The sequence below is a fragment of the Megalobrama amblycephala genome, linkage group LG1 (assembly GCF_018812025.1).
Source record: "Megalobrama amblycephala isolate DHTTF-2021 linkage group LG1, ASM1881202v1, whole genome shotgun sequence".
NCBI classification, from domain to species: domain Eukaryota; kingdom Metazoa; phylum Chordata; class Actinopteri; order Cypriniformes; family Xenocyprididae; genus Megalobrama; species Megalobrama amblycephala.
The window spans coordinates 20,503,160-20,526,668 of NC_063044.1; the positions used below are offsets into that span (position 1 = coordinate 20,503,160).

The 23,509-nt window shown below is 40.6% G+C and overlaps 2 protein-coding genes across 2 annotated transcripts in view; both read left to right on the forward strand.

Annotated features, from left to right (window-relative positions):
* LOC125243939 (gastrula zinc finger protein XlCGF57.1-like) overlaps nucleotides 1-23,509 on the forward strand; it is an 848,513-nt gene that overhangs the window by 416,770 nt on the left and 408,234 nt on the right. The window lies entirely within an intron of this gene.
* Nucleotides 20,844-23,509, forward strand: part of LOC125244543 (protein ALP1-like) — a 2,849-nt gene continuing 183 nt past the window's right edge. Inside the window, exons 1-4 of the mRNA XM_048154616.1 lie at nucleotides 20,844-21,164; nucleotides 21,537-21,702; nucleotides 22,005-22,120; nucleotides 22,390-23,509. The exon at nucleotides 22,390-23,509 is cut by the window's right edge and continues 183 nt beyond it. Of these exons, the coding sequence (XP_048010573.1) occupies nucleotides 21,024-21,164; nucleotides 21,537-21,702; nucleotides 22,005-22,120; nucleotides 22,390-23,196 (1,230 nt within the window). The 5' untranslated portion in view covers nucleotides 20,844-21,023 and the 3' untranslated portion in view covers nucleotides 23,197-23,509. The remainder of the gene's footprint in view (nucleotides 21,165-21,536; nucleotides 21,703-22,004; nucleotides 22,121-22,389) is intronic.

Here is a 23,509-nt window from a genome sequence, read left to right on the forward strand (position 1 = left end):
AATAGCTCCTAGTCATATCGGCCTAGAAAATCACAACTTCTGATTTTCAGGTGGTCTTAGTACACAATTTAAATACAGAAGAATCAAGTTTTCAATAGGAACAATATAGAAACTCATTTTTGAGTGAGATGCTACTGGTCTAATCCGATTCAATGATCTATGCTAAGCTATGCTAACAGTGGTACCTTCAGACCCGAAGATCGGCTGAATGGATTTGAAAACGATAAAACATAAATGTTTAACTTCAGGAGAAATGGAAAATGAGCCTATTGTTAAAAAAGAAAAAAAAAAAAAAGTGGAGTGTTCCTTAAGGATCAACAACTGTCCACTGTTTTGTGCTCAGTCATGCCTATATTTGGCTCTGGTACACTCTCAGAAAATAAAGTACATAATTGTACCTTTAGGGGTACAATGGGTTGTCACTGGGGCTGTACCCTCAAGGGTACAAATTTGTACCCTTGTGATTTGTACCTTAAGAGACCAGTTTTGTACCTTTGGTGACAATTTTGTACCTTTATTTAACAGTACAAAAATTGACCCTTCAAAAAGGGGACAAAATTGGCTTTGACAGCGTACAATCGTTGACTATAACGAGATATATATATATATATTTTACACACACACTGAATTAAAATCAGAATTTATTAAATCCTTTTCATTTTCAAATTTTACAACATTTAATTTTAAACACATTTTTAAACATTTCATATGAGTCCATCTTGCTGGGTGTTGAAAATTAACACTGAAGCAGTGTTAAAGTTAATGAGATAATTGACAATTAGTGGAGACACCTGATGTTAATAAGCAGAATCGTTGAAGGAAAGGGAGAAAAAAGGTCTTAATTAATGTTTTATGGAATGTTTAAAAAGTCACCATGAAAGAGGTCAGCATTTGCTTTAGTTGGGCTCTTGACTCTTTACCTTTTATTATTAATTGTTCTCTGGCTGCTCCAACTTTGTGTTTGTAAAGCACATTTGTTATGGTCAGAGAAATTAGGTGTGTTCAACATCGGCTGCGGCTGGATGTAACCGATCGGTGAGATTAGCCGCGTGCAGGTGGGGAGGAGCTGAAAACGGAGACGTGAAGTCGGACACGCTGTGGTTCCCGTAGTTTGCTGCATTTACGTCAGTCATGGCTGATCATGTGGCGTTTGCTTGCTTTTATCGCAGACAAGCTGGAAGCGATAGAAATTCCATTATTCTTGCATGAAATTGAGCACAACGAGCAACAAAGGTGAGTAAAGGTTTAATGTAAAAAGTATTCATTTCCGTACTTTAATAAACAATATACAATTATTGTTATAGTTTAATAGTTATTACCTAGAATCTGAAACCTGTACATCAAATAAAATACTGTGTGGCAAACCAAATTAAATGACCGAATTGTTTATAGCTTTACAATGTATTATTGATGTAATGAATTTAATCAAGAAACATAGCTTCTGTAATCAATAGTGGCTTGCTAGCCTGTTTGTTTAAATATAAAGAAATTCTAATTCTGTTTACACAAAGAAATAATGGGCTTTTATTACAATTTCAACACTCCTGAATACCCTTATTATTTTATTAAAATCCTACTTAAACATAAACCTTGAAATTAGATTTGTTAACTACCTGTGTTTTCAGTTCCACATATATAGCGAGTACAATTCCTCTTTCTGATATATAGAATGCTTCCAAAAATAATGAATTTTGTGGAGGATGTTGTCCCTCTCTACAGTCTCTCAAAATTTAGAGGTCATTTCAGGCTTTCCAAAGAACAAGTGGAGGTGTGTGTACTAGACAATATAAAATTCATTTACTTATTTCAAGTGTTAGCATGTTAAATTGATAACCTATTTTCTACCTTTGCAGGATGTCATTACCACCCTTGGTCCTGTTTATATGAATTTACAACAGACCAAACTGCCACTCATAAACAGTGTTCTTGCCTGCCTTTGGACGTTGGCCAATCAGGAGTCATATCGTGGGGTGGCAGATAGATTCAACATGTCAAAATCCACTCTTGCCAAGCATCTCCATTAGTTTTGTTGCTATGTTAATACATACATGGCCCACCACATTTCCTGGCCCAGAGGCCAAAGGCTGGAGATGTCGAAGTTAGGGTTTGATGCAGCAGGTTTCCCCAACACTGATGTGCAGTGGATGGGTGTCACATTCCTATAATGAGACCCCATTGTGATAATCCCCTAGCATACCTGAATAGGAAACAGTTTTATTCTGTAAATTTAACTGGGTTTTGTGACAGTCAGCGGCGCTTCTGTCATATCAGTGTGGGTCACCCTGGGAGTTGGCATGATGCCAGAGCATTTCGCTTCACAGAGGTTGGTTGTCTTCTTGAAGAAAATCCCCATTCCCTTGTCCCACAGGGAATGCACATAATTGGGGATTCTGCCTACCCTCTGTTGCCTCAACTTATGAGGCCTTATAGAGACAATGGCCACTTGTCTGCTAGGCAAAAACAATTTAATAGAAAGCTCAATACTGCTCGTGTGGTCATTGAGCATGCATTTGGCATTCTAAAATCTAAGTTTAGGAGGCTCAAGTGTCTGCAAATGAGAAGCATTTCAAATATCAGTTCAGCAGTCTCAGCATGCTGTATTTTGCATAATATTTGTTTAGAGGCCAGTGATGATGTTGTTGTGGTAGATGATGGTGTTGATGATGAACCACACCCCCAGCAACCCACAACACTCACGCCTGTCATTAGAGACCAGATTTGTGGTCAGATCTAAGTTGTACGTCTATACTGAACATGCAAACAACTGAAAAGAAGTATTTATCTGGATTAAACTTTGCCAGTATTTTTTTTTATATATATATATATATATATATATATATATACAGGTCCTTCTCAAAAAATTAGCATATTGTGATAAAAGTTCATTATTTTCCATAATGTAATGATAAAAATTAAACTTTCATATATTTTAGATTCATTGCACACCAACTGAAATATTTCAGGTCTTTTATTGTTTTAATACTGATGATTTTGGCATACAGCTCATGAAAACCCAAAATTCCTATCTCAAAAAATTAGCATATCATGAAAAGGTTCTCTAAACGAGCTATTAACCTAATCATCTGAATCAACTAATTAACTCTAAACACCTGCAAAAGATTCCTGAGGCTTTTAAAAACTCCCAGCCTGGTTCATTACTCAAAACCGCAATCATGGGTAAGACTGCCGACCAGAAGGCCATCATTGACACCCTCAAGCGAGAGGGTAAGACACAGAAAGAAATTTCTGAACGAATAGGCTGTTCCCAGAGTGCTGTATCAAGGCACCTCAGTGGGAAGTCTGTGGGAAGGAAAAAGTGTGGCAAAAAACGCTGCACAACGAGAAGAGGTGACCGGACCCTGAGGAAGATTGTGGAGAAGGACCGATTCCAGACCTTGGGGGACCTGCGGAAGCAGTGGACTGAGTCTGGAGTAGAAACATCCAGAGCCACCGTGCACAGGCGTGTGCAGGAAATGGGCTACAGGTGCCGCATTCCCCAGGTCAAGCCACTTTTGAACCAGAAACAGCGGCAGAAGCGCCTGACCTGGGCTACAGAGAAGCAGCACTGGACTGTTGCTCAGTTTTGCATGTCATTCGGAAATCAAGGTGCCAGAGTCTGGAGGAAGACTGGGGAGAAGGAAATGCCAAAATGCCTGAAGTCCAGTGTCAAGTACCCACAGTCAGTGATGGTCTGGGGTGCCATGTCAGCTGCTGGTGTTGGTCCACTGTGTTTTATCAAGGGCAGGGTCAATGCAGCTAGCTATCAGGAGATTTTGGAGCACTTCATGCTTCCATCTGCTGAAAAGCTTTATGGAGATGAAGATTTCGTTTTTCAGCACGACCTGGCACCTGCTCACAGTGCCAAAACCACTGGTAAATGGTTTACTGACCATGGTATTACTGTGCTCAATTGGCCTGCCAACTCTCCTGACCTGAACCCCATAGAGAATCTGTGGGATATTGTGAAGAGAAAGTTGAGAGACGCAAGACCCAACACTCTGGATGAGCTTAAGGCCGCTATCGAAGCATCCTGGGCCTCCATAACACCTCAGCAGTGCCACAGGCTGATTGCCTCCATGCCACGCCGCATTGAAGCAGTCATTTCTGCAAAAGGATTCCCGACCAAGTATTGAGTGCATAACTGAACATAATTATTTGAAGGTTGACTTTTTTTGTATTAAAAACACTTTTCTTTTATTGGTCGGATGAAATATGCTAATTTTTTGAGATAGGAATTTTGGGTTTTCATGAGCTGTATGCCAAAATCATCAGTATTAAAACAATAAAAGACCTGAAATATTTCAGTTGGTGTGCAATGAATCTAAAATATATGAAAGTTTAATTTTTATCATTACATTATGGAAATAATGAACTTTATCACAATATGCTAATTTTTTGAGAAGGACCTATATATATATATATATATATATATATATATATATATATATATGTGTGTGTGTATATATATATATAGATATATAGGCCTATAAAACCTAAAACAGGTATTGGTAAAGCATGGGGTCTTTTTGCCTTCCTCCTCCGCAACATTGTAATATGGAGAATCAAAAACCCGTCTCTAGAATCAATCAACATAACTTATGCCTGGTTCAGACTACACAATTTTTTTTGTCTGTTACGATAGTTACTGTGTCAGATTACGCGATTTTGACTCCAAAAATCTTGTCGTGTCCTGGACTTGAAACATGTCAGACTACACTTTGCTATGCGACCAATCGTCGCTTGTTGTCACCAGGGCCGAATTAAGACTACAAGGGGCCCCTGGGCTTTATTTCTTGAGGGGGCCCTTCATCCACCAGTACCATTACCACGAGGCTGAATCCAGCTTCTTATTCGCAGCTTCTTATTGACGCTATCCGGTCCACCTTAAAAGACGCGACGCTTCCGCGTTTGTAGCTTCTTATTCACGCGACAGTGCGGTTTTTCTCTTTTTCGTGCTTTTTAAGGTACTGTGTTGCTTTCTGAGTCTATTTTCAAAGAAAGTTCAGAGAGCCAAGATTTAAAAAGTGGTTTTGATGCCTTTTTCCATAGGCAAAGGATGATTTTTTTAGCTACCACCATTCCATATTGGACAGCTTTTTGAATTTGATGGCTGATGCCATGAAGAGAGTCAGACCAGCCGAAAACAGCAATTGCTGGGTCAGGAGAGAGATCACAAGAATATGCCTCAGAATAGAATCTAAAAATTTCGCTCCAAAACTCAAAAAGTTTCAGACAGAACCAAAAGAGATGTCCCAGAGAGCCCTCAGCGGATTCACATTTGTTACAGGTAGAGGAAATTGAAGGGTAAAATTTGTTAAGATTAACCCTAGAATAATGAAGCCTATGTACTACTGTATATGGAATTAGTTGGTGCACTGAATTAATAGAACATGTATTTATGACCTTGATAGACTCTAACCAGTCCTCGTCGGTTATCTGAATACCTAAATCCTTTCCCAAGGAATCTTTCAGATGTAAGGTAGATATGTTGAGATGACTAGTGAGGACAGCCATAAAACGGGAAATCAAATTAGGGGCATCAGGAGAGGCAGAAAGTAAATTATATATCTCATTTTCGTCTGTGAGTAGTTCAAAGTTTGAGAAAGATGTGCGAACATAATTTCTCAGCTGTAGGTATCTAAAAAAATGTGATGATGGAAGATCAAATTTCTCTTTGAGCTGGGAAAATGTGGCAAATTTACCGTCCATATATAAGTCTCTCACGGTGACCATTCCTTTACTGGACCAGACCGAAAATGTGGAGTCTGTGAGTGATGGCTTAAAGGCATGATTGCAAGCAATAGTACATGACAGAGCAGTAGATGGCAACTTAAACGCTTTCCGGATCTGACACCATATTTTAAAAGAGCTGCAAAGTATGAAGTTTGTGCTGGCCACTGTTATAGGTGGCGCAGGTGCCGCAAAAAGCAGAGAGGAAAGAGAGTGGTTTGTAACACTCTGTTCAATGGCAAGCCAAGATGGAATGTCACCTACAGGCCCTGCAAGGTGAGATTTTTCCCAATATGATAAGGCTCTGCAGTTTGCAGCCCAATAATAATGCTGGAAATTTGGAAGGCCTAATCCGCCCAGTGATCTTGGTTTACATACATGTAGTTTAGAAATACGGTGCGCTTTAAAGCCCCACACAAATGGCAATATAATCGAATCCAAGGCTTTAAAAAAACTTTTGGGCAGGGAAACTGGCAGGTTTTGAAAAAGGTACAGAAATCTGGGCAGTGTCACCATCTTGATTGCATTCACACGCCCTACCATGGACAGTGGGAAGGTCCTCCAACTTTCTATATTACGTTTCAAGCTCTCTAGCATAGTTAAGTAATTTAATTTATATATATCCTTTGCATTTTTTGGTACAGTGACCCCCAGATATTTAAAACTATCCACTGCAATTTTATAAGGTAGGTTTTGTATAAAGCCTGGGTCAATATTGTTCGTTATAGGCATAAATTCACTCTTTTGCCAATTTATAGAGTAACCAGAGAACTTTCCAAAAGTCTCCAACAAATCTAATAGGGGTGGGATAGACCGCTCTGGATTAACAAGGTAAAGAATAATGTCGTCAGCGTAGAGAGATATATGATGGTCTAATTGACCTATCTTGGGAGATAAGATAAGTGGGTTACTTCTTATAGCAGCCGTGAGGGGTTCTATAGCAATGGCAAAAAGCAGGGGTGAAAGTGGACACCCCTGCCTGGTGCCTAGTGCAGCGTGAATTGCGATGATTTATCGAAATTAGTGAGCACTGAGGCCCTGGGTTTAGCATAAAGGATTTTCACCCATAGAGAGAATGATTCTCCGAGGTTAAACTCTTGGAGCACTGAAATAATATAATTCCATTCGATTTGGTCGAATCCCTTTTCAGCGTCCAGAGATAAAATGGCAACATTCGAGAGAGAATCATGCTTAGAATATAGAATGTTCATTAAGCGTCTCACATTAAAAAAGGAAAAGCGCCCTGGGATGAAACCAGTCTGATCAGAATGAATAATTTTTGTTATACATTTATTTAATCTGTTCGCAAGAATCTTAGTGAAAATTTTAAGATCTGAATTCAGAAGGGCTATGGGGCGATATGATGATGGATCCGTTTCCTCTTTTCCTTTTTTAAGAATTAAAGAAATGTTGGCATCACACATTGATTGTGGAAATTCTTGACCATCAATAGAATGGTTGAATAATCTCAGTAACAGGGGAGCAAGTTTCTGAGAATATTTCTTGTAAAATTCAATTCCAAAGCTGTCGGGCCCAGGGGCTTTACCGCTGGGGAACGATGTGATGGCTTGAAATACTTCGTCTAAAGTTATTTCTGCATTAAGGGCGTCTCGTTCTGCATCATCTAATTTAGGGAGATGTAGTGATTGAAGGAAGCAAGAAAGGGCTGTAGGGGCAATGGAAGTCCGAGATTCATATAAAGCTTCATAAAATTCTTTGAAACACTCATTGATGTCTCTGGGGTTTGTCACTAGGGTCCCATCCTTTTTCCTAATTTGATGGATAGCTCTATTAGCTTGGATGCTTCTCAGCTGACGTGCGAGCAGCCTGTTCGGTTTGTCCCCTAGTTCAAACTGTTTTTGTTTTATTCTTAATAGCATATTATTGACTTGATTAGAAAGGATTGAATTATACTCTAGCTTTAATGTTGTGATCTCTTTGAGCACGTCGGGGTCCGCAGAATCTGCATGTAAGTTGATTAAGAGAAGATTCAATTACTGACAGGCGAGCTTTCCTTTGTTTTTTTAACCCGGATTCATATGCTATGATGTGTCCCCTCAATACTGCCTTAAGTGACTCCCACAGCATTGAATCAGACACATCCCCTGTATCATTGAACGCAAGATAGTCATCTAACCATTCTATGACACGCTGGGAAAAATGGGAGTCAAGAAGTATTGTAGGGTTGAATCGCCAGCTATAATTAGGCTTTATTTCAAAAAGGTCAAGAGAAATTGTCACCGCAGAATGGTCTGAAATTATTCTATTGTGGTGTTTCATTGCAGTTACACATGAGGCAACCTTAAAGTCGACCAGGAAAAAATCTATTCTAGAATATGAATTATGAACGTGGGAGAAAAAAGTATATTGTCTGTCAGACAGATGCTTTAACCTCCAAATATTAACTAAATCAAGTGAGTTCATTAATTCGTTTAGAGTGGTGGTGGAATTTGGAAGGTGACCGACAGAACGGACAGGAGTCCTGTCCAAAATGGGATCTAAAACCAGGTTAAAGTCACCACCAATTATTAGATGAGTGTTTGACAGATTGGGCAGGAGATTAAAAACTTTACGGAAGAAGGATGGGTCGTCATAATTTGGTCCATATATATTCAATAGCGTAATATGTACAGAAAAAATGAGACCAGAAACTATCACATATCGACCATTAGGATCACAAATAGTAGATGTATGCTTAAAAGGAATTGTTTTGCGGAATAAAATGGCCACTCCTCTGGCTCTACAAGAGAACGTATATTGAAACACCTGTGAAACCCAGTTGCATCTTAAGAGCCCTTGTTCATTATGTTTAATGTGTGTCTCTTGCAAAAAAATTATATCAGCAGAGATTGACTTCAAATAAGAAAAGACTTTGAATCTTTTAGCCCGGTTATTAACGCCTCGTACGTTCCAACTGGCTAGGGTAACATTACAGTCTGAAGATCTCATATTATATACCAATGTAAATGAACTTGAGTATTGTTGTAATGACTGTGTGGAACTGAAGTTATTACAGTAAACAGGACAAAACATATAACACTTAACACATGATCATGAAGAAAAAAAAAACAACCAACGTCTGTATGACTGCATGAACAGAAGCGTACTCACATTATCCAGGCTCCATTTGCATAGAGCAACTGCGAAAATTGTCTAAATCAAATGCGCGTGCATTAAAAAGTCAAGATGCGGCAGTGATTGTATTGGCAAATGTTTCGGCATCCGCGACTGAATCAAAGATTCTCTTTTCCGATCCGTAAGTGACGATAAGACGCGCGGGGAACAGCAGACCATATCTGACACCAGCATCCTTTAATTTCTTTTTAACTCCATCAAAGTTTCGGCGCTGCAACATTACTTCCGCTGTCAAATCAGGATATATGGAGATCCGCATACCTTCAAACTGTAATGCTGCGTTCACACCAAACGCGTCTGAGGCGTCTGATTTACATGTTAAGTCAATGTAAATGCGCGTCTAACGTTAGGTGCCCTGCGGCGCGAATCAAGCGTCTAGCACGGCGCGAATCGGCCGTTGACGCGCGAATGGCGCGGCGCGAATTGAGCGTTCACGCGGCTGACGCGCGAATTGAGCGTCTGACGCCCAAACGCCCGAGTTGAAAAATCTGAACTTTGGCGTAAATTCGCGGCGCGTTAACCAATCAGAGACTCTGCTTTGGTAGTAACGTGTTTATGATGTGATCAGTGGTGGAGACCAGAACAAAGATGTCGCTGTGTGTGGCCACCCTGAGCTCTATGATGTGTCATTATATTTTTTATCGAGACAGGAATAAAAAGGACCTTGCCTGGAAGAGAATAAGCTGGTTAGTTGTAAAACTTTTTGCATGATTTTAGCTGTTGATACTAGCCCACCTTCTAGCTAGCAAAAGTCGGCCGGCATAACCGAGTTAAATTGCCGCTACAGGTTTCCAACTGACGAGATGATGTGTTTATTCAGAGGATGTCACGGTTCATGAATCCGCTGTCTCATTCTGGTGTCTGTGTGTTCTGTAGTGTGTCACCTGATTGTTTGTGTGGGCGTCGCCACTGATTATCTGATCAGCGGCAGCTGGTTGCAATTACACCTGCCTATATAACGCCTTGTCTTTCGTCTCTTGTTTGTCAGATCGTTGTTTGGAGTCCTGGTGTTGTTGTCTCGTGTTTGCTCGTGTTGTTTGTTCCTTGGACTGGATTTCTCGTCGTTGTTTCCTGTTTCCTGTTTCCTCGTTTGGATTGTTCTCTGGATTTCACCCACGGATTACACGGCACTGTTTCACGGACGCACTTCACCAGTCACCATTCATCTGGACTCTCATCGCCCATCGAGGTCCCTGCGTCACCACTCTCCTGCTGTGTTCGTTGTGTTATCTGTGACTGACCATCTGTGTGTGAAGCTCTTAATAAAAGAGATTAACTTGCTATTGCATCCGTCATTATTTACGTGACAGAACGATCTGACCAACTATGGATGCAGCAAGCTCAGCAGCTTTGACGGAGTTCATCAACCACAGCATTTCTCGCATGGACCAACAGCAGGAGAGTATCTCTTCCACCGGACGCACTGTTCAAGCGCTGGTGACGCAGGTGTCTGAGCTCTCCCAGCAACTTCAACAGCTTCGAGCTCCCACTGCGCCACCCCCACCGCCGATTCCCCCAACGCCGCTGGAGCGGTGGGATCAGCCAGAACCACGCCTTCCTGTTCCTCAGACTTATGCCGGTGAGCCGAACTTTTGTAGAGCGTTCTTGAACAAGTGTTCCTTGCATTTCTCGTTGCAGCCACGCACCTTCGAGAGGGAGGAATCCAAGGTGGCTTTTGTGATCACGCTCCTGACAGGGAAGGCAGCATTGTGGGGAACGGCGGTGTGGGAGAACCAGGATCCATGCTGCGCCTCGTTCCAGGCACTCGCCGCCGAGATAAGGAGAGTGTTCGACCTTGCGGTGGCTGGCAAGGACGCTGCCCGACAACTCACCGAACTTAAGCAGGGTAACCGCACGGTCGCAGAATATTCCATCGAGTTTCGCACTCTCGCGGCGGAGTGCCGCTGGAACGAGGAGGCGCAGTGGGATGTGTTCCTGCATGGGTTGGCCGACCGTGTCCATCGAGAAATCTATGTCTTGGATCTTCCTCAGACACTCAACGGACTCATCGATCTCGCGCTGCGAGTGGATGCTCGACTTCAGAGGCTGGAACGTCTAGAATCTGCTAACGCTAAGCCTCATGGAGCGGAGGGCCGGTTGGCCAATACAGCGGACACGGTCGGCTCCTCTTTAGATCCCGAACCCATGCAGGTAGGGAGAGCTCGGCTTTCCCGGGAGGAGAGAGAAAGGCGGAGATCCCAAGGCTTATGCCTCTACTGCGGAGCATCAGGTCACTTCCTCAGGTCTTGCCCAGTAAAAGATCAAGCCCGGTAGTAAATCTGAGGCTACTATCGGGTGGGATCTCCGCCGAGAAGTCCTCACCATCCACCCTCCTCCCGGTAAGACTGAGATGGGCGACTCACAACATCACCTGTCAGGCACTCATCGACTACGGGGCTGAGGGGAACTTCATGGACACCAACTTTGCACAACTTAACAGTTTACCCATCATCCCACTCACCCGCCTGATCACTGTCGACGCACTCAATGGACAACGACTTCCCAGCATCTCTCACTCTACGGACTACGTTACTCTCATCTCCTCTGGCAATCACAATGAAGACATTCAGTTTCTCCTCATGGACTCACCTCAGGCACCTGTCGTTCTCAGACACCCCTGGCTCACCAAACACAACCCTCGGATTGACTGGCAGCAGCACACCATCACCGAGTGGAGCACTCTTTGTCACAGGTCTTGTCTGTTGTCTGCTTGTCCCACTGTGTCTGTTTCTGTGTTACAGGAGGAGGCGGTGGATTTGTCTAACGTGCCCGCAGAGTATCAAGACCTGAGGGAAGTGTTCAGTAAGTCCCGGGCTGCTTCTCTCCCTCCACATCGTCCCTATGACTGTGCCATAGATTTAGTACCCGGTAAGTCTCCGCCTAAAGGCAAACTATACTCTCTGTCTGCTCCCGAGAGGGAGGCCATGGAGAAATATATTTCTGATTCTCTTGCAGCGAAATTCATCCGCCCTTCCTCTTCTCCAGCGGGGGCGGGGTTCTTTTTTGTGGGGAAGAAGGATGGGTCTCTGCGACCTTGCATTGATTACCGAGGGCTGAACAACATCACGGTAAAAAATACTTATCCTTTGCCGTTGATGTCTTCAGCCTTTGAGAGGTTGCAGGGAGCATCCGTTTTCACTAAATTGGACTTAAGGAACGCTTATCATTTGGTTTGCATCAGGAAGGGGGATGAATGGAAGACCGCGTTTAACACCCCTAGAGGACACTTTGAATACTTGGTCATGCCCTTCAGGCTGTCCAACAGTCCAGCGGTCTTCCAGGCACTCGTCAATGACGTGTTGAGAGACATGGTCGATCAGTTCATTTATGTCTACCTGGATGACATATTGATATTTTCCTCGTCTCTCCAGGAACATGTTCAAGACACGTCAGACGAGTGCTTCAGCGTCTGTTAGAGAATGGGCTTTTTGTCAAGGCGGAGAAATGCGAGTTTCATGCACAGTCTGTTTCTTTTCTAGGGTACATCGTCTCGCCTGAGGGAGTTCGCATGGATCCTGACAAGGTTAAGGCTGTGGTGGATTGGCCAAGTCCAGATTCCCGTAAGGCCCTACAGAGGTTTCTGGGATTCGCCAATTTTTACCGGCGTTTTATTCGCAATTTCAGCCAACTAGCCGCGCCTCTGACCGCCTTGACCTCCCCCAGAACGACCTTCAGGTGGTCAGATGCAGCGGAAGCTGCATTTGCCAAACTGAAGAGTCGCTTCGTTTCGGCTCCCATTCTCATTGCCCCTGATCCTTTGCGTCAGTTCAGAAAGGATCTGTGCAGAAAGAGATGAAAGCCCCTCCCATGACGCGAATTCGCGTCTGAACACACTTTGTTTAGACGCGCGAATTGAGCGAATTTTACGCGCGTCTGAAGCGTCTGACTTCAAAATGTTCAAGCGTCCAACTAGACGCGTCTGGCGCGAATTTGACGCCCCAGACGCGTTCGGTGTGAACGCAGCATAAGGGTGATTGTTGTCGGGACAGCCTCAGGATTAGTTCTTTCACGGGGTAGTGATGGATTCTTGCTATTAGCGTCCGGGGGCGTCCTCCTTTGGCTGGCAGAGGTCCAATCCAATGGGCGCGATCCACTTTTACCCCAGATGGAAAGTTTTGAGCTCACAAGAGAGCCGGAATCAGCTTTTCCACATATTCAGTGGGTTGATTGTTTTCAACTTTATCTTGTAGCCCTGTTATTTTTATATTTTGCCGGCGGGAGCGACCCTCCAGGCAGGGACGGACTGGGACTAAAAAATGGCCCTGGACTTTGACTAGGCCCGGCCCAAAGCAGTCGGCGCGCGGAAGCTCAACCTTAATAAACAAATGATGGAATGGATTTACAAAAAAAAAAAAAAAAAGGTTTTATTCCAAGATAGCATGGAATAGATTATATAATATATATATATATATATATATATATATATATATATATATATATATACAATATGTGTATATATATTATACAATCTATTCCATGCAGTTTTAAAATGAATTTATTACTTAATAATCTTAATTAATTTATGCAGTAATTAATCTTACTGCACAAATAATAATACCACATCTAAATGAAAATACACCATTACAAATGTAGCTTCTGTATTCAAAATTTTCAATGTTTCTTAATATTAGCTACTGCATGTGGTCAGTTATTTTGCGACATTTAGCGGCTTCAGTATCTAAATTCCGCTTTTTTTTTTCTCTCGCCTTCTCAGCCCCACCCTTTACTTTCCGTTTTTTACCCGCGGCCGCATTATGCATATTGTTTGATTGTTTCTATGCTTCTACTATCTAACGACAGGGTTCCTACGCGGTTTGGAAAAGTATGGAAAAGTATGGAATTTGATTTGAGTATTTTCCAGGTCTGGAAAAGTATGGAAAAAAGAAATCAGAGTATGGAAAAATATTTGTGTTTCCAGACTATTGCCTCTATTCAGTTTTCTAATTTATTATACCTGCAAATTAGTCACTTTGTGGCGAAATTTATTAGTTTTGAATCAAAATACATCATTTATGTGAATCGTTTAGATCCGAAGAGGTTTTTTTTTTCGGGGTGAGTGAGTGTGTGACACAAGATTCTCATAAGAATTGCAAATGGGCTACTTTCCCATAGACTGGAGTGAGTCACAATCTTTCTTGGCGCTCTGTGGCGTGATAGATCGCTGTAGCGCTCGTGAACCAGCCATCTCTTCGGCTTTACTAGTTACAACACAAAATGATTGAACATCTGAAGGTATATTGAAAGATACAGTACAACTTACCAAAATCTGTCATGTCACATGCAATCGATCAATCAGCGTTTCAACCGCAGAAAGGCATCAATAAAACAGCTTGTAAAAATGTCACATTTAGCCTTACCTCAGAAAAGCCTTTCAATGTCCAAAAACTCATCATTCAGCTACAAAAATGAACTTTGAGAGGAGCATTTTGCTAAATATATGCTCTATAGCAGCACTTCTCAAAGTCCGGACTCCGGTCCGGATCCGGACCCGGAGGGAATTCAATCCGGACCCGCCTCCATTTCGTATTTCAACAGCAGTAATTGTGTGTAAGGGATTAAAAATCTGGATTTCCTACTTTGATAAACGCATGTCAAAATCATTTGTTTAGTGTTTTATGTCTTTTTGGAGATGGTCCGAAATTAAAGCGAAGGCGAGATATTTAAAGTTTTCCTCCGTGATTCAGTTGCCATGACATCCAGTGAGCATATACTTTTGATGTAATTGGGCGCGAGTCGCGCGAGGCGACACTTAACACGCAGTAAGCGTTTGAATGGGTGTGGAGCAGTGGTTTTCAATCTGCGGCCCGTCACAAATGTAAATGCGGCCCGTGATATGCCGACCACAATAATAATAATAATAATAAATTAGCATACAATTTATTTTTGTTTTAAAATTTAAATTAAAGTGAATTTAAAAAATATAAATGAGCTATAATGCTTTATTTGTCATATAAAATAATTTTGGTGAGCATTTATTATTTTCAGACATCAGGCAATGTTGGCTAATGACGCAATCACTCAGTTAATGAAACAAACACAAGTGCGCGCTTAGATAGAATTCAAACAGTAGCCATTAATTTTGTAAATTTAAGCCTCAAAATGGTCAAATTTGTTATTAAAGGAGAAAAACTAAATGTGGAAGATAAAATGAAGGAACACATGCAAACAAGAAGAGTCGCAGCATCAGCAGTAAAGGTAAGAAGAATGGAAGAATCAGTTTGCTGTTAGGCCTAATGAGCGAGATGGGCAGCCTTGTTTGCCCTGTAGTAAAGTACTTGACAAGCAAAACCTACAATTTCAAAAGACTGAACTGTGAATTCAATGTGTTGGTTTGATGTATTTTAAATCAGTAAAAATAACCGCATTAGCCCACCCGCGGCTGGAATGAGCCCAACTCAGCGCGCGCTCGCGGATCCGATGCTGCGCGAGGGATTGCGACATGACAGAATGCTTGATGTCGTCAGAGATTGTAATTAGCCTACAGTGCGCTCAGTGTTGTTTGTAAAAAGAGCTGAGTAACATTTGCTTATTAAGACATTTATGTGATTGTTTGGTGACTATTGCGATGATGTTGAAGAGAGTCATAAAGTCATACAGAATTAAATAGCAACTTAAAGTGACATATACAGTTTGTGTGTTCATTGAGCATTACTGATACTTATTATAAAGCTAATGTCAGTAAGTTAGTTTTTATTTGTTATTTATTGTGTGCAACATCTAGATATAATAATAGTATTATCTGCTAATACCATAACATTAAATCTGATTGGTTTGCATTGGTGACGTCATATGTAAATTATATGCGGACCGTGAGACTTGCACTTGGACCATTGTGCGGCCCACTGGGAAAAAAGTTTGAGAACCACTGCTCTATAGGCTATTACATATTCATTGTATTTGTACTTAACATGTGCTTCGATATTGAATACATAAATCTGTTTTATGACAGCCACCATTTAAATGTTTAGGCCTACATAAAAAAAGAAAAATAATTGTCACTTTTATTATAACATTATTATAAAAACTTCCTTATGTGTAATTTAGCCTATATGTAAGTAACTTACAATCAATTTAACCTAATATTATAATGATGTACCAGCTGTGGTTCCCTGTATAGTTTACAGCATTAGTTGAGAGAGATTTATTTCTTTGAGGAAATTTGCCATGTACTGTACCTGATAGGCCCAAATTAATCAATACTGAATCAAAGGTAATCAAATCAAATCGCAAGCTTCTGAATCAAAATCACATTCAATTGTGAAATTTGTCAATGCTCAGCCCCGGTGCCAAAATGTTTTATTTTTATTTTTTTTTACTTGAAGCAAAAGTTGTTTTTTCCGTTTATGTTCTTTTCAGAGTGCACCAGAATGCTTCGTTTACATGTTAAAATCACAAAAATCTTCTCCTGGGGGAGGATGCCCCCAGACCCCCCTACAACTATCTACTTTCTACACATCACCTTTTTCACCTCTCTTCACTTTGCAAATATGTTTATAGAGTTAGGAATTTCTAAAATATTACGGAAACTGTCATACTTCGCTTGTGCTACTCGTAGGCTACTCTATAAAAATACTTTGATACAAACAACCAATGTCAAGAACAGAGCAAACACAGAGCAGGTGGATAAATCACAGAAGGATCTCTATAAAGGCAATGTATCGAATTAATAGACAAATTAAATATTTACGCCTATGTAGCGAGTGGTATGGTCGGAAAGGGAAACAAACTAAGTCATGCCAACTTGTTAAACGGAATATATTAGTACTTGTAGATTTTATCCCCAACAAAAGTCAGAGAAGAGAAGGGCCTAGACATGAATACTAAATACAAAATTTTATTTCAACAATCAAACACTAATTTAAAAATCACTAAAAGACTGTAGGACCCGGACTACAAACATGAAGCAGTGACATTTCCTCTCTCAAGATCCATTAATCAGTTCATGTGAGTACAGTGGTTCAATATTAATATTATAAAGTGGCGAGAATATTTTTGGTGTGCCAAAAAACATAGAAAAGGAGACCGAGGCTCACCAATGGCAGAAATCGAAAATTGAGTATGGAAAAGTATGGAATTTTGAAATGGAAAATGTGTAGGAACCCTGTAACGTCTTTGCTGTTGGTTTCTTCCTACTCTTCCACTTCTTCTTCTCCTTACTTGGCGGCCACGGCCAGTGCAGCTGACATCCAACCAACTTAAAGGCGCATTGCTGCCACCTACAGTACTGGAGTGTGAAAAAGATTAGAGGGGGGAAAAAAAACAGGTGATGACTGCATGCGTGGCGGGTGGTGGGCCGGCCCACCGGCCGTCCTGGAGTACCAGCCATTCTGTGATTCTCCAGATCACACAGATGGCCAGTCCGCCCCTGCTTCCAGGTCATCGATCTTAACGTGTAGGGCTTTATTGGCCGCAGCGATATCCTGGCAAAGAGTCTCTAGCACGGAGATGCGGCTCTCATGTTTGGTTCTAGCGCCCTCCAATTCGGAGATGCGGGAATTAGTTTCGAGGAGTGATGTTTGCATCTGTGATAAAGTATTTTCAATGGAGTTAAATCTGTCATTCATCGACTTATCCATAGCTTGGATCGATGCTTGGATAGCCGCCAAAATAGGGGATAAGGCGGCGGTCTCGTCGCTAGGAGTAGCACTAGCCACTTGTTCAGTCAGTGTTTGCTTCTCGACCAATTGCTCGTCCATGTTGGTCAATTGGTCCCCTTTTTTTGCTTTAGGTTTTGTCATCTTGACTTCAGGCTTGATAAGATATTGTTTTGTTTTGTTTATGATTTAAAAAAACGAATTTTCCGAGATTAGTGGAGGAGACTCTCCAAACTACGTCCACTCCATGCGGTGCTCTCGAGCGCCCCCCATTTTCAGACAATTTTACTGTAGCATTTTAAAGTTATGGACCCATGAATTTAACAAATGTGACAATACAGTTACAGGAGAAATTGCACTTTTGGCCCAATTGGAGGCGCTATATCTCAGCTGCCTTTGAGGGTGCGTTAAAAGTTGCACTAGAGCCTTATTCCCAATGTACTTGACTGTCACCATGCACATTTTCAGACATTTTTACTGTAGCATTTTAAAGTTATGGACCCATGAATTTGACAAATGTGACAATACAGTTACAGGAGAAATTGCACTATTAGCCCAATTGGAGGCGCTATATCTCAGCTGCCTTTAAGGGTGCGTTAAATGTTGCACTAGAGCCGTATTCCCAATGTACTTGACTGTTACCATGCACATTTTCAGACATTTTTACTGTAGCATTTTAAAGTTATGGACCCATGAATTTGACAAATGTGACAATACAGTTACAGGAGAAATTGCACTTTTGGCCCAATTGGAGGCGCTATATCTCAGCTGCCTTTGAGGGTGCGTTAAAAGTTGCACTAGAGCCTTATTCCCAATGGTCTTGACTGTCACCATGCACATTTTCAGACAATTTTACTGTAGCATTTTAAAGTTATGGACCCATGAATTTTACAAATGTGACAAAAGTTTCATGAGAAATTGCACTTTTGGACCAATTGGAGGCGCTATATCTCAGCTGCCTTTAAGGGTGTGTTAAATGCAGTGTTGGGGTAGTTACTCAAAAAATGTAATTAGTTACTAGTTACTAGTTACTTCTGTAAATTCTAATGAGATTACTTTACTAGTTACTGCATTTGAAAAGTAACTTCACTACTTATTACTTTACTTTACTTTTTCTTAAAGGGATAGTTCACCCAAAAATGAAAATTTGATGTTTATCTGCTTACCCCCAGCGCATCCAAGATGTAGGTGACTTTGTTTCTTCAGTAGAACACAAATGATGATTTTTAACTCCAACCGTTGCTGTCTGTCAGTCAAATAATGCCAGTGGACGGGAACTCGTACAATAAGAGTCTAAAACACTTCCATAGACAAATCCAAATGAAACCCTGCGGCTTATGACGACACACTGATGTCCTAAGACACGAAACGATCGGTTTGTGCGAGAAACCGAACAGTATTTATATCATTTTTTACCTCTAAAACACCACTATGTCCAACTGCATTCATCACTCCATTCGTGAGGTCTGATCGCGCTCTGACAACGGCAGTGATGTCTCGTGCATATACTTCAATGAGCGCGAGACATCACTGCCGTTGTCAGAGCGCGATCAGACATCACCAAGTGAATGCTGAAGGCAGTTGGACATAGTGGTGTATTAGAGGTAAAAAATGATATAAATACTGTTCGGTTTCTCGCACAAACCGATCGTTTCGTGTCTTAGGACATCAGTGTGTCGTCACGAGCCGCAGGGTTTAATTTGGATTTGTCTGTCGTGTTTTATTTACTCTTCTAGTCCAAGTTCCCGCTGACTTGCATTATACCACTGACAGACGGCAGCGGCTGGAGTTAAAAATCATCATTTGTGTTCTACTGAAGAAACAAAGTCACCTACATCTTGGATGCGCTGGGGGTAAGCAGATAAACATCAAATGTTCATTTTTGGGTGAACTATCCCTTTAATTTACCATGTAGATACATGGACAAACATCATAGCCCTATCATTACTTAACCTTTCTGCATAGAGTTTATTGTATAAATATTGAACCATATGAAAGAACAATAACCCAGTCTGCACAAAGAAATATGCCTCACCGTAAGCAACAGAAATATGGTGGGGTCATTTTAAAATGGTGTCAACACACAAGTTTCAAAACACAGGCTTTGAATCGCTAATTCAAAAGTGAAAGTATAATGCTCACGGCCGCACGGGCATTCATAACGGCACCGCGCCAGTGGACACACACGGTTATGAACGCCCGTGTATGCATTTTAATGATGGGTTCATTAATGATGAGTTTATTATTATTCTTAATAAAAAAAAAACCAACAACAAAACAATACAATCAATGACAAACTCGCTTAAATAGGCGTTCAGTCAAAGGTGAGGCAAAATGGGCAAAGTGAGGTGCGACTCTCGTTCAGCCCACTTTGAATTGAGCAGACGCGTTCAGTTCTGTAACTGAATGGTCACATGCAAAATAAAGAAATAAAATATTAAGTTTTGTTGCCAAATTTGGATTTTTTTTATTTGAATATTATTTAGTCTATTTGTTTGATTTGTAATGATTTAATTATAATTTAATTAATTGCTTGTCATACTTGCAATTCCCTTGCGAACCCCCGTTTGGGAAACCCTAACATTATTTACATTCATTCCTTGGCGACGCGTCATGCAGCCAAGCTACAGGTATCGCGTTTATTTTGTTTTTCCTTTTTTATTTAAAATATTCACAAACTTCTTAACTATATCATGAATTATATGATATTTTCCGATTGTCATATAGGCCTATGTTGAAGTGAATGTGTTTTGTTTAAACACCTTTATAATGATCATGTTAGTTGATAAAACAGGATCTGTCGGATTTATATTACATAAATTCATTTTCATTTTTCCCGAAATAAACGTAAGTGGCTGGTGAACTGGGATAAGAGAGTAAACTATGTTTCATACGCATTGTATCTGATAAATAAACAACTTTGTCAAATTATAATTTAAAGGATCGCAGCTTCATTATGAGTGTATGGAATCTGCATTTAACAAACTATGTCTTTTTTATATAGCCTAGTCCTCATTCAAACGTCTGAAACCTCAAATAAACATGTGGTTGAAAACTTAGTTGTGAAATATGAAAAGCACAGAGCGCGTCAATCTCTGGCTCGGCGCCAGCAGCGGGAAAGCAGGTTTGAATTTAGCGTATTGAACGTTCTCATCACACCGGTGTTATCGTACACGTTAAAAAAGTTAAAATCGATCGGGTGAAAGGGGACAAATTGAAACTGAGGGGGCACAAATCAGATCTGAGGGGGCTTTTTCTGCCGAAACCCCCTGTCTCCATCTCCATTTCCCCTCCAGCAGCTACGTCAAATCGATCTCTATGGCAACGGCACACATACAGGCACATGCATGCACGCACCACTTAAACAGACAGAACTTTATGCCTGGTTCAGACTACACGATTTTTTTGTCTGTTACGATAGTCACTGTGTCAGATTACACGATTTTGACTCCAAAAATCTTGTCGTGTCTTGGACTTGAAACATGTCAGACTACACGTTGCTACGCGACCAATCGTCGCTTGTTGTCACGACGCGCGTGAGAAACAAGAGCGTAAACAGTAACAATGACTGAAGCGGCGTGTTTTGTACTGGCTGTATTATGTGTAGAAAAGCGCAAAAAAAGAAAAAAACACCGAAAATGGACACGTTCCTGGCTTGCCGGAAGAGGACAGTATGGGCTGTCAATCCTCCAAAGAGAACTTGAGGTAAAATATCTTTCTTTTCATATTAAATATTTTGTTATTAGCCAGTAGTAAAAGCTTGCCACAACGTATTTATAAAAATCTATTAAGCTTACATTAAAGCAATATACAACTACAATGTTTTTTTAATGATCACCAATGTAATTTAACACTTCTAATGTACAGAAGTACAATTTGTTTGTTATGTACATTAGTCACATATAGGGTAAATTGAGCCTCTAACAAAAAAAATATCTCAGTTCAATGGTTTAATGCCTTTGATTGATTCATAACTCCATCATATGCTTAAAAAAAGTTAAACATTGCTTTAGATTAAAACAAAAAACAAAATTGACTTTCCAATATGTTTTTTTTCTTTTCTTCTTTACACTGTAGGACAGTGACAAAAAGGGTTTCCGTGATCTGCTCAGGATGGATGTGGAGGATTTCAGCTACTTGCTTGACAAAGTTACACCATTCATCCAAAGAAGGGACACAAAATTAAGAAGAGCCATCAGTGCAAGAATGCGCCTGTCACTAACACTAAGATTCCTTGCTACTGGTAAAAAGTACATTTTAAAAATCATATACCCCTAGCTTCACAGACAAGGCTTAAACTAGTGTCTGACTGAAATGCATGTTTGAGCCGTTTTTAACTGAAAGTAACTTGCACTGACTTATCTTAAAATGTCAATGCCATTGTTTTGTCTCAAGATGCACACCAGTAATGTTTTTACATTTAAGATTATAAAAGCTACTTAAATGTCCTAGTAAATGTAACGCCTAATCCTGGTTTAATCTAAACCGTCTGTGAAAGTAGGCCATGGTGTATTATACAAATTATACACATGCTCCCCTCCACAGGAGAGACGTTTAGATCTCTGAGCTTCCAGTACCGGATCGGTCGTAGTACTATCAGTGAGATAGTAATGGAGACGTGTCAAGCCTTGTATGACGTCTTAAAGGATGATCATTTAAAGGTAAGCCATTTGATGATCATTTAAAGGCAAGGCATTTATTTGATTTAAATAACAGACAGATGTACATTTCACAACAGTAGGTGGACACAGCCTTTACAGGTACTATATCAAAAACAACTGTTTTAACCACAGAGTCAAAACCAGAGTAGATAATGGATTTCTAAATTATATTAATTTTAATGATTTAAAAAAAAAAAAACATTTTATGACTTTTGTAAAAATGTGAGAACATTACATGTATTAATTATATATGCTGTTTATCTTTTCAGACTCCTACAACGGAGACAGAATGGAGAGAGGTGGCAATGAGGTTTCAAAACAAGTGGCAATTTCCTAATTGCTTAGGTGCCATAGATGGAAAGCACATCTACATCCAGCCACCTGCAAACTCTGGAAGTACTTACCACAACTACAAATCAAGATTTTCAGTTGTACTCATGGCAGTAGTCGACGCCGACTACAAATTTATTTATGCAAATGTTGGCGTACAAGGAAGAGTGTCAGATGGAGGAATATTTGGCCAGTCAGACCTCCGAGCTGCCATGGACAGAGATCTACTGAATGTCCCCCGTCCAGAGCCACTCCCAGGGAGTAACATATCTTTGCCCTATACATTTGTTGGTGATGAAGCATTCCCTCTCCGAACCGACCTAATGAAGCCATACCCCTTCCGAAATCTGGACCATGGGCAACGAATATTTAACTACAGACTTTCAAGGGCAAGGCGTACAGTTGAAAATGCATTTGGAATTTTGACCAATAGACTTCGTGTTTTTCTTTCCAACATTGCACTGGAGCCTGACAAAGTGACAGTAGTGACACTAGCTGCACTCTCGGTGCACAACTTCCTCAGGAACAAGGCATCAGATGTGTACCTGCCTTCAGCCTTTGCAGATGTAGAAGACGCAAATCACAACATGGTTCCTGGAGCTTGGAGAAGGGAGGGAGAACTTCCCTCTGTGGCAGCAAGCGGTGCACGGAATGCCACAACCGCCGCCAAAAATTATCGGGACAATTTGAAGGCATATTTTCTTTCACCTGCTGGATCTGTTTCCTGGCAGGAAAATATGATTTAAACATAGACACCAACTGCACTGCAAAAAATGTTTTTCTTACTTAATATTTTTGCCTTGTTTTGTCTTGTCTTAAATCAGGAAGCATTTACTATAAGTAAAATTATGTAAGATAATACATTTTTTTAGCTTGTAGCTTGCTTTAAGCAAAAACTCAGAATTTTATTCAGAAAATAAGCTATAACAGCTTACGTAAATTTACTTATTAAGTAAATGCTTCCAGATTTAAGACAAGACAAAACAAAACACTAAGTAATATATATATTTTTTTTTTTGCAGTGTGATAAATCTGTTCATATAGACCATTTTGCATGAT